At 37.2% G+C, this 12302-nt stretch overlaps 1 protein-coding gene across 1 annotated transcript in view; it reads left to right on the top strand.

The window, feature by feature from the left end:
* Positions 1-12302, top strand: part of LOC150108900 (chromatin remodeling protein domino-like) — a 731915-nt gene that overhangs the window by 655114 nt on the left and 64499 nt on the right. The window contains exons 42-43 of the mRNA XM_090410792.1: positions 1967-2070; positions 7548-7853. Of these exons, the coding sequence (XP_090266918.1) occupies positions 1967-2070; positions 7548-7853 (410 nt within the window). The remainder of the gene's footprint in view (positions 1-1966; positions 2071-7547; positions 7854-12302) is intronic.

Consider the following 12302-nt stretch of genomic DNA (forward strand, 5'->3'; position numbering starts at 1 on the left):
TGTATGTGACTTCTGCTTTACTTCAACTTCAGCATCTCTTCTGGGTCTGACTAGCACTGATAAGACCCCCAATAAAGGTGTCAAAACTGGTCTGGGCAGTGGTCCTTCTCATAATGCTTTGCATTATGGGATACTATGGCATTTGATATGAAGTCATTAGCTTCTGTATACAAGTAGTCCAGTCATGAAGATATTTCACGTGTAAACTTTGTTTGCTTACACTTGGATAAAAGATCAAACCAAGAATATAATTTTTGGCATCTTTATTTATGCTAACTTTTATATGGAAGCTTTTGAACAACATGCTCTAGATTCCTTTACTTTAAAACTTACAATTTAGCTTAGATATGTTGACGATATTTTCATTATCTGGCCACATCTTTAAACACCTTCCTCATCCACCTGAACAAGCAACATGAGCACATACAGTTTACCACTGAAATTGAAAATGAAAACTCACTTCCTTTCCTGGATACACCACATATCTTCCCTCAGGCAGTCTGTCCTTCATTGTCTACTGTAAGCCTACACATACCGGCCAGTATATATGCTAACTCTTACCACCGTGTTTTACAAAAACTGGAGTCATTAACACCACCCTCAAAAATGCAGCTATAACAATTTACTCTAATGAACAAGAAACAAGAATTACAAATTATTAGCAACACATTTATAAACAATGGCTATAGCAAAAATACCATCAACAAAATTTTTCATAAAACTTCACCAAAAAATGCAAATAATATAGATTACAGCAAAACCACAGCTATCCCATACATTAAAGTGTTATCAGATAAAATAAATCGAATTCTACACCTTTACAATCTTAATGCCATTTTTAAACCACCTATAAAATTAAAAACACATTCAACTCCTCTAAGAATCCTCTTTGTAATAATTTTCCTGTAATAGTTCACTGGAAATATCACTGTCTCTAGCAACACTCTCAAATCTCATGCTAATCTCAGTTAAGAAAGGGATGAGAGCCAGATTTCTCTTACTGAGCAGTGAGTGAGTGGAACAATTGGCCTGTTGAAGTGATGAATGTATCTAGTGTGAATGAGTTTAAGAGATGGTATGAATCCTTGACTTCCTCGAAGTTTCTGATAATAATAATAATAAATAAACAGGACAAAGGTAAAGCTGTCAAAGCAGGTGTTTGATGTCAGGATAGTGTGAAAAAAGACCCAGTGGACAACCAAGATCTAGGTAGATCAATGCATTTAGGTGCCTTAGAAGACCGAAATGTTATGTGTGACCATATTAGAAACTTGACAAATAAGATTAATTTGGAAGAAAATTGTTGATAGAAAGTTATAATGTAAACTTCATTTATCATATATTTCTATATAGCATCTTGTACATCCAATGAGAGTACATATCAGGTATTTGATGATGACAGTAGGGGGATTCATTGTTGATTTGTTTTGCACACTTCAAATATTGCAGACATACATTCGTATGTTAACCCAATAAGTTCTAACACATGTCTGAATCAATAAACTTAGTTTCCTTTTCATCTCTTAATATATGCTATCTCTTGTAAATGCAGATATACATTTCTCACTAATGTGTAATGTTTGAATTGATGTTGGATGATATTCAGTCTCATATGTAGCATTTGATATAGCATATATTGCAATAGCCACAGTTTGTTATTAATGGTATTATTTATGGGTTATTAAAATGTAGTAGAAAAAAATCTTTTCACTTAGATTACTGTTATGAAAACATATACCTTTATTTTAGTACAATTATATTTATTACCTAACATATAGAAAAATCTGTCTTTCTTCTGAAATGTGTGGAAACTGAACTTTTACTCCATCAGAATTTTAAAAACTATTCCCTTTATTCAGCTCTAATTTGTTTTAGGAAAACTATAAGATCAAAAATCATAGTAATAAAACTACTATGATTTTTGATCTTCACACTTATGACACAATTGTCGTTGTTGTTTCCATAGGGGGTACTGTCACTACACAAGCTGCAGCTGCCCGCAGTGTCACTCAAAGTCAACTACAGCAAGCTTATAGACAAACTGCCTTACTTAGGCATCAAAGAATGCAGGTGAGGTTGATTCCAAACAGTGAGTACAGCAGTTCAAATCATATTATTATAATTATATTTAAATTGTTTTCAAAGTACAAATAAGTAATCCTGGTGTTTAGGCTTATACGTTGATTCTCCAGCATCATATATTGTTTCAGGAAATTAACAACATAGATTTGATAATTAAAAATATTTAATTACTCATTCCTATATTTCACTGAAGTAAAACTGGCATCATCAGAGATTAATACAATGATATTAAACACGTGCACACAGGAGAGATACAGGAAGACCTTGAGTCTTACAATTTTGCCACTGTCGGCTTTGGTTGGGTGTTCTTGGCCATTGAATTGACTGTCTGCAGATGAAGGTTTTCCATATGTTTAAGTTGAGAGTAGTTGGTAAGAACTGCCATATATGATGCTACAAATAAGAAAAAAAGACAAGCACCCTGCATGCACGCACACACAGTGGCCTGTTTATAATTTACTGCTTCATTAGAGACAATATCATATGTCTCTTCTCAACCACAGTGCAACAACTAGCAACTTAGGGACTATGTGCTTGTGTGTGTGGATATGTCCTTTTCTCCTTTCAGTCTCTGCTCCTGTAGTGGATTGAAATTCCCTGTAATAATTATTTGCTCTACACTCCTTGAGCTAATCTTCTGATGCAAATCATCTGCATTTTCCTTTTCAACCATTTCCCTAAGCTACAGCAAATATAATTGATTATATATTTGCTGTATTAGCCTCTAGCCTATAATGTACTGCCTCTCACACCCTTTCTTTCCTGCTGAAACTTTAAAAGTCTTCTTTTTTGGAGTACTTTTGCTAAAGCTAAACCTATTGCTAAACCTATATACAAGTAGCATAGTTGTGAAGATATTTCATGCTCAAACTTTGTTTGCTTACACTTGGGTAAAGAATTAAACCAGAATATAATTTCTTGTTAAGTGTAATTTACTTTGTAACCAAATGAAAAAAAAACTTTCTACAACTAACTCTGATCCATGGTATTTTAGTTAGGTGACACACCTTTTTCTATTTATATATGAATAATATATGACTTCTGCATTAATTCAACATTGGTATCTAAATTTCCACTAGGACTGTTTAAACTTACTAGATCCTACCTCAGCGATCACTGAATGAGACTGCATGGAATGAGATCATCTGAATGCAAAATGACAGCAGGTATTGCCACCAGGACTTCCTGCTAACACCTCTGCTCTTGGCCATCTGTGTGGCTGACATCCCACTCACAATTGATGGCCCTATTGCAGTCTCAGAACTAGAACAATGATTCAAAAAATGGCAAATTGATGTTAATGCAGACAAGAGTGCTGCAGTGCTATTCACAAGAATATGAGTGTCCCCTCAGGGTAAAGTGGTCATGTTTGACACCCTCAACCAGTACCCAAATACTTAGGATACAACTTATGTCAATCATGTCTGCTCAAAAGCAAATAAGGCAATGGGACAGCTATACCCATTACTCCAACTTCATGGCTGGTAAGCATGGAACTTAACTCAGGACCGTCGCCAGATTAGATTGCTCCCTGAGGCAAACAATTAAATATCGCCCCTGATGGATTGTAAGACAAAAATATAAGAAAATCTCCAATTGCTATTTTGTTTTTATTACAAGAGAAACAATAATGGAAAACAATTACATAATAATATTAATTAAATGTTTGCTCTACGGGGATATCACACAATAAAACTGTTTAGCTCTTCTAAATTTAAATTATCAGCGATGTCCGCCTCTATTGATATAATGGCTAGCCCAACCAATCTTTCTTTTGTGATTGCTTTTCACAAATAATTTTTAATCAGTTCAAGCTTGGAAAAACTTCTTTCTGCACACTTGCTATGAATTGTTAGCGTAGCGACGACACCTACCATAATATGGCTGAACAAGCGCCCTTATTAAGCCGTGCTGTGAGGCAGGCTGCCTCTATGCTATACCCTGTCGAAGGTACTGCTTAAACTACTTTTAACAGGATGCTGATTAGGCCAGTTCAGATGTCTACCTCACCTGTGTGGAGTCACAGCAGATTCAAAATGTTAACAAACTATAGATAATCCATTAAACACTACTGATTAACAAATGTTTATCAGTAGAGTTCAATGCACCATGGTTTATGAGAATTGTACACCTGCACCGACATGAAAGAACTGCAAAATTCTTTGCAAATGCTGCTATCTACCCTAACTTGTTAATTCACCAAGTAGCAGGTTACAGTGAGCATGACCTTGCAAAATACAAACATCCTAGAACCATACAGAACAAGTAACTTTTTAAACCCACTGCCAAAAGCCCAAAATGGCACAATAATATCTTAAATCCATTCTGATATAAACCTAGTGCTGTAGACTACAACAAACAGATATCTCAGGACAAATAGTCCAAAAACCATACCAAACAGATCAAGTTTTTTTAAAAAAAATCCTTACTAGTTGTCATTAGCCCACAGTAGATGAGCTAAGTGTTCAATAATCAACCTTAATCCAGCAATTACTTTGCAAATATTTATTATTATTATTATTTAGGCCTCCATGGAGTCAAAAGACTCATCGCGGGAGGTCCTTCCTAAGAAACACAAAGTCTATCAAGACTAATCGTGGGAGGTCTCTCCTATGAAACACAAAGTCTATCATACCACTCCTTAAACTCATTGATTGTTCTCACTCTCACCACTCTATCAGGCAATGCATTCATGGTTCAACCACCTTCCATATAAAGAAACCACTCCTCACCCTCTTGCTCACAGTTTCCTTTCGTAACTTACAGGGATGGCCCCTTGTCATCACTCCTTCCCCGCCGTTCAACCAAGCAAAAGAACTCCCCAGTGTCAACCCTGCAACCACCTCTCAACAGTTTAAAAGTCTCAATCATACGACCTCTCCTTCTATCCACCAAACTCTGCAGTCCACATTTCCTCAACTAATCCTCATAACTAACATTGTACAGCCCTGAAACCATCTTTGTTATCCACCTTTGTACCTTTCCACAGTTAATTTATCCCCTTCAAATCCTGGGGACCAAATCTGAGAACAATAGTCTAAGTGTGGTCTGATCAGAGTCTTATACAATGGAATGATAACTCTTTTATCTCTGCAGGTCAGTGGCCTTCTCATTATTGCAGCAATCCTATGTGTTACCTTCACCTCCTTTGCAATATGTCTCCTAAATTTCAGGTTTCTATCAATCATCAACCCCAGATCTCTTGTCTCCCCCTACTTCCTCCAGTATAGCTCCTCCCATAGAGCATGCAGCATCCCATAGATGTGTCCCAAACCTCAAGACCTTACATTTTGCTGCATTAAACTGACACCCCCATTCAGTTTTCCATAGTCTAGCTTATTCAAATCCTCTTGCAGGGCTGCCACATCTGCACTATTACTAATAACCATGCCCAGCTTCACATCATCTGCAAACAACTGAATATCCCCCTGGAATCCACTGACAATGTCATTGATATAAAGGTTAAACAATATAGGTCCCAACACTGAGCCCTGTGGGACCTCACTTGTAACCCTCTTCTTCCTTTCAACTGCCCCACCATACACAACTCTCTGATACCTATCGGAGAGCCAATCCTGAATCCAGTTGACCAATCTGACATCCAGACCCATGCGCTGCAACTTAAATATCGGCTTATCATGTGACACCCTGACAGATGCCTTTGCTAAATCCAAGAAAATGGCAGTATATGCCTTTCCCTCATCTACTGCTCTTGTAACTTTATTATAAAAGGCTAGCATATTACTAAAACAAGAGTGCCCCACCTCACAAATCCATGTTGACTCTGACAGATAACATTACCCTCATCTGCCCAATGTTGTATACGGTCCCTAACTAATTTCTCCAAGATCTTAACAACTACAGATGACACAAACTGGCCTATAATTAGACACTTCCAGTCTGCTACCACCCTTATGCAATGGCACTATCTTACCTTCCTTCCATTCCCTGGGCACCTTTCCTGTAGCCAGACTTTCATTGAAAAACCAGGTCAATGGAGCTGTCAGTTCCATAGCACATTCTCTCAAAACTCGTGGTGAAATACCATCCAGTCCCACAGCTTTACTGACATCCAGAGTACTCAGTATTTGGAACATGTTCTTCTCCTGCACCTCTAAACCTGCCCTATCCCTTTAATATTAAAATTTACTCCTCCAGGATGAAATACACCAATAAAATGTTTATTGAACAATTCCACTGTGTCCTCTGCATCAGTCACTCTATTCTCATTTTTATCATACAATGTCATTCTTCCACAGTCATTTCTCCTCCTACTGGCCACATAGCTAAAAAATTCCCTAGGAGTTTCTTTGGATCTTAGGGCCAATCCTTTCTCATATTCCTCCCTCCATGAAACTTCCCCAAGTTGACGTCTAAGACTATTATAATCGCCTGTCTTATAATTCCACATACGTTCCCGTCGATTTGATACTCCTTCAAGTCTAATCATCTTTCAAGTCAAACCATATGGTCACTCTCTCCAACTGTGAGAGAGATGTCATCTCAGTTATTATCAATTCTTCTGATTCTATGACCAAATCCAAAACTCTTGAACCTCTTGTTCCCTCTATTACATGTTGCCTAAGACATTTGTCCCTCAAGAATTCTAGAAATTACATTCTCTTATTGCTACATGCATCTTCCTCTCCCCAATTTATACTGCTGTAGTTAAAATCTCCCATAACAATCATTCTTCTTGCACTTGCCACACTCAACTGTCTAAACATCTCCTGGTCCCCACCCTCTGTGCTCCTTGGTCTGTAGCAACACCCAACTAAATATCCTGTCTTGCCCACCTCTACCTCACACCATATGCTTTCAAAATCATTATTGTCACTGCCTTCCAAAGCCTCCACTCTTAGAGGACACAAGTCCTCACTTATCATAAGCAGTACTCCACCACCACGCTTTCCCTTCCTATCCTGGCAAAAGAATAAAGGACCACAGGTCCAATCAATCCATTGTTCCAGAACAGTGAACAGGTTAACCTTGGTATCTTCTTGATTCTGGCTTCCTTCTCCTCTGATGAGACCTCAGTAAACTTCGAAATCAGTCTGGGTAGTGACTCTTCCCTTAATGCATAGCAATATACATATCCAAAAAGAAGAATGTTTGCATTATGGGATACTGAGGCAAATGATGTGAAGTCAACAGCCTCTATATACAAGTTGCCTAGTCATGACAGTACTTCACATACAGATTGTTTGCTTACATGTGGGTAAAGAATTAAACAAGAATAGAATTTCTTGTCAAGTATAATTTACTTTACTTTGCTTGATTTTGCATAAATTTTTTTAATTTACTTTGTCGGAAAAAACTTTCTTTGTCTAGTTTGATGTAGTTTTTCTTTAAAACATCAAGTAGAGAATATATATATATAGAGAGAGAGAGTGAAAGCATGGATAACTCATTGCGCATATTGTTGAAAAAAGTTGTTTATATTCTAAAATTTATCTCTTGGTTAGGAACAGCAACTGAAACAACAGCAGCAGCAACAGCAGCTGAAACGTCTTCAGGTAGCAGCCCAACAGCAACAACAGCAATCTCCTCAAGCTGTAGGAACAAAAGTAGCTGTTAGTGTGAACTCTCCTCTGACTGCCAGTGTAGCAGCTGTTGCTGCAGCTGCAGCTGCACAGCAAAGAGCAGCCCAGCAGCAACAGCAAGCTGTAGTGAAACAAGCAAGAGGAATGACAGAAGCTGAAGTAGCCCAGTTGCTGAAAAGGCAACAACAATTGCAACAGCAACAGAAGCAAGCAGCTGTAGCAGCACAGGTCTGTTTTCTTCACAAAAATATTATTTCTGTTGATGCTTTCTTTTTGTATATATCAAAATGTTTGTTTCATAAAATATGCCAGAAGGAGAACTTTTACAGTTGGAAGAAATAAATACTCATTGATAAGAAACATACAATCATACAAATATATATATCCTTTATTTCATAGTTATGCAATGATCAACATCAAAAAAAAACCCTCTCATTCTCTGCTAGAGTGGTTGGCTTCCACCCCACCTTTTTAAAAGCCATTATAAATATTCCTCTTATCTTTGACCACATGCAAATGGTAAACAGTTTTTAGTGTTTGATTTTCTTTACTTCAATGTGGATATTCTCTGGATAATCACAATATGATTGTGTTGCCTTCAAAAATAGCTTCTTTTTTTGGTATGGTGGTTTTGTTCTACTGCCTTCAGGATTATCATGTTGAAATCTTTTGAGTTAGATCTGTTTTTTGCTGATTTTGTATAGGCTTAGACATATTTTCTTCCACTATTGCTATATATTTTATGTTTTATTCGTGTGTAGTATTTAATTCATATCCATAATTATAAACCATCACAGTATGTTACTATCATTCTGATTCATAGCGTAATCTCTGTATTCACTGGAATGCAGAGGTGGAATGTTGTATATCGTGTTAGTGAATTTATTCTGCATATAATGGAGTAGATGGGTGAACTAGAAGTCATCATCATCAAATTCCTGACATGTACCCTCAAGGGATGTACAGGATATGATAGTACTGCATGAAAAATTTACATCATTACTAACTTCCTATCTACAATTTTCCTCCAAATCAGTCTATTACTTGTCAAGAATCCAATGTTATCATTATCAGATCTTATATTTCTATCGTCTAAGGCACATTGTACCGTATCAGTCTACCTATATCTTGGTCTTCCTCTGGGTCGTTTTCCTGCCAGCCTGGCAGAGAACACTTGTTTTGCTAATCTTTCCTCGCCCATTCTGTTTAAGTGACCATACCACCTGAGATTAGCTCTGCTAACGCATTCCTGGATGCTGACGATGTCAAATTCTTTCCTAATATCTTTGTTTTTAATATGACATTGCCATTGATTCCATCTGTTCATGCCTCTAATCTTTCTCAGGACTCTCATATCTGTGGTCTCTAGTCTTTGGTCAAGTGTTTTACTTCTGACCCAGCTCTCAGATCCATAAGTTAAAACTGATTTGAACACTGTCTTGTATACAGCTAATTTAGTGTTCCGACTAATTTCTCTCTTATTCCATATGAATTTATTCAATTGACTTCCTACATTACCAGCTTTGTTGATTCTGTTGTCTATTTCCATTTTTAATTTACTATCTTCAGTAAAAATCGTGCCTAAGTAGGTGAAATGTTTTACTTGTTCCACAGGTTCCCCATTCACAACACAACACAGTTGACATTTTCAACAATTCTACCTATTTTCATTGTCTTTGTCTTTTTAATGCTCACCTTCATACCATATCTATTACAATGGTTATTCAATTTAGTCAGGAACTTTTGCAAACTTCTAGCAGATTTATTTAGAAGTATAAAATCGTCTGCATAAAGAAAAGAGCTGACATTAACATCTCTAATTCTGATATAATGTTTAATATCACTTTCCTTCATAATGTGATCCATATAGATAATGAATAACAGAGGGGATAAAGTACATCGTTGTCTCACACCAGATTTAACATTAAACCATCTTCCTGTACTTCCTTCAATTCTAACTGCTGACTTACAACTCAAATGCAGACTAAGTATTGCTTGATATAATGCCCCTTGACACCATATAACTGTAGCGTATTGAATAGCTTCTCTCTTGGCACCTTGTCATATGCCTTTTCCAGATTGACAAAACTTAAATACAGATCTTTCTTATATTTCCATGCTTTCTCAACTATTTGTCGTATATTAAGATCTGATCCTGACAGCCTCTATTTGGCCTGAATCCAGCTTGTTCTTCACCAAGCTTTTCTTCCACAATTCTTCTCAACCATTTCTCAAGTATGCTTGCATAGATCTTGCGAGGAACACTCAGTAGGGAAATACCTCTGTAATTCTCACATTCTGTTTTATTTCCCTTTTAATATATGGGTACTATTAGAGCTCTACTGCAATCATCGGGAATTCATCTCTCTGTCCAGGCTTTCTGAACTATGCAGTGCTGCCACTGTAAGACTTTTATACCACCATATTTCAGCATTTCTGGTTGAATATCATCTACTCCTGCTGCCTTTCCATATTTCAAGCCTTTAATGGCTTTTTCTACTTCAAGTATGAATGTGTATTCCTGACTGTATGCTTGTTGTGTGTTTTTTACCACTGTGCTATCACTGCTTGTTTCATTTAGCAATTTTTTGAAGTAATTACTCCATACTTCAAGGATATCTTTTTTCTCCCGTTTTCATGTCACCTTTATCATCTCTTACTCTACAGCACTCTTTCCTCCATTCCTAAACTTCTTCAACAACCTCCAGAATATTTTGCCACCTTCTTGATATTTATTTTCTATATTCTTGCCAAAGTTCTTCCATGACTTTTGTTTAGCTAGTTTTACACAGTGTTTAGCATTCTTGCATTTGTCTCTGTATTCTCTAAGAGCACAAGCTGACTTATTTGCCAGGAACTTTTGATAGGCTTTCTTCTTTTCCTTCACTGCCTCTTTAACTTCCTGTGTCCACCATTGAGTTCTGATTTTTCTATCCTTGCAGACAACCTCCCCACATGCCTCTCTCGCTGAATCAATCAGAGTTTTCTTCAAGGCTTGCCATTGAATCTCCAAGTTTGGTTCCTGTTTTCTCAAACTCCCATTTTTTTTCAATAATCTTTGTGTATTTTAGTCTACAGTTCACATCTGAGAGCTGCTCAACTTTTATTCGCTTTAAAACTTTCTTACATGTTATTCTTTTCGATATGAAATTCAATGTTATCCTGCTCAAGACTAAATGGTGATTGCTTCCAATTTCAGATCCTCTGTACACTCTGGTGTCCTGCACCAGGGAGAAAACATCACTATCAACAATAACATAGTCAAGAGACTTTTCTTATTCCTAGCCTCTTCTCTCCATGTGAATTTGTGCACATTTTTATGTTGGAATTTGGTGTTAGTAATAACCAGTCCATGACCTGAGCAGAAATCCAACAGGTATTTGCCATTATTATTAGCTTTGCTCTTTTCTCGAAATTTTCCCAAAATATTTTTGTATGTCTGACAATCATTTCCCACTCTGCTATTTAGATCCCCAACAAGGACCAACTTTTCCTTTTTCATTGTGTCAGTTGTTTTTTCTAAAGCATCAAAAAATTCCTCCACTTCTACCTTAGTAGAACCCCTTCTGTGGGGCCATAGGCTCAAATAAGTCTCATTGTCCAATTCCCCATTCTGATATTTGCCCACATCACTCTACATGAGACTGCCTGCCATTCAAGAAGATTAGCCTCTTATTTTGTATTGAATACTGTGGCTACTCCTTCTTTTCCTTGATTGTCCTTTCCTGAATGTAACATTTTGTATTTTTTGTTTAGAAAGATCTCACCAGTTTTTGTCTTTTTTGTTTCAGTCACCCCTATTATGTCGATCTAGTACTTTTCTAATTCCTCATCTAGCTCTATTTCTTTGCCATTCAGGCTTCTTATGTTGAAAGTTCCGATCTTTAACTCTGGTGATGTTGAGTTGGGCTGTGCTCTCAGATTTGTTCCAGTAGCTGACTTTTCGCTGTTTGCCCTGGTTCCCTGGCAAAAACAACGGGGGACTTGTTTAACCGGGCGACGCACCAGTCGGCATGAAATTTTGTCATCTTGTACCATCATTTTCTATATTGGTTTAACCCAATAAGAATACAATTTGGTCGGCTAAATTCCAAATTGCCAGCCCATCCTCGTTCGTTCATTATCCAGGTAGATACCCAACAGGGTTTACCACGAGAAAGTGAGGATTGGACATTAGGTTAGAAGCCCTGGTCGGTTCTACGCATTCCTTTAAAGGCTATGTGGGGGTCTCCTGTCAGTTATACAGCTTTGACCCTTAAGCACCCCGTGAACTAGAAGTGATAAATAGAAAAAAAAATGCAATCACCGTGTGTTTACATTAGCTTCAAAAATGGGCTCTTTTAGCCTGATGATTTTTTCCCTTAAGCCAGTATGTATTTTATATTGAAGGGAAAATCCCTGTCATCCCTATTAGATGTTTATTTTTAACATGGCAAAGTTTTCTTTGCCACCCTCCAGAGCTGGTATGCCTGTTTTGTGAGAGGGAGATCCCTCTCACAAAAAAGGCCAAAAAGAACAACTTTCTGTGTGACCATAGTCTCTCCACATTGGCTTCTTTTTTTTCATGTGCAATTTTCTTTAATTCATCCAGAGCAATAAAATCCATCACAATCGTACTGTGATTACCTTCGAAACTGGCTTCTTTTTTTAATAAGATGGGTTTGCTTCACTGCCTTC

This window comes from Typopeltis vanoorti, chromosome 2 (genome assembly GCF_054136105.1).
Source record: "Typopeltis vanoorti isolate ZY-2024b chromosome 2, IOZ_Tvanoo_1.0, whole genome shotgun sequence".
NCBI classification, from domain to species: domain Eukaryota; kingdom Metazoa; phylum Arthropoda; class Arachnida; order Uropygi; family Thelyphonidae; genus Typopeltis; species Typopeltis vanoorti.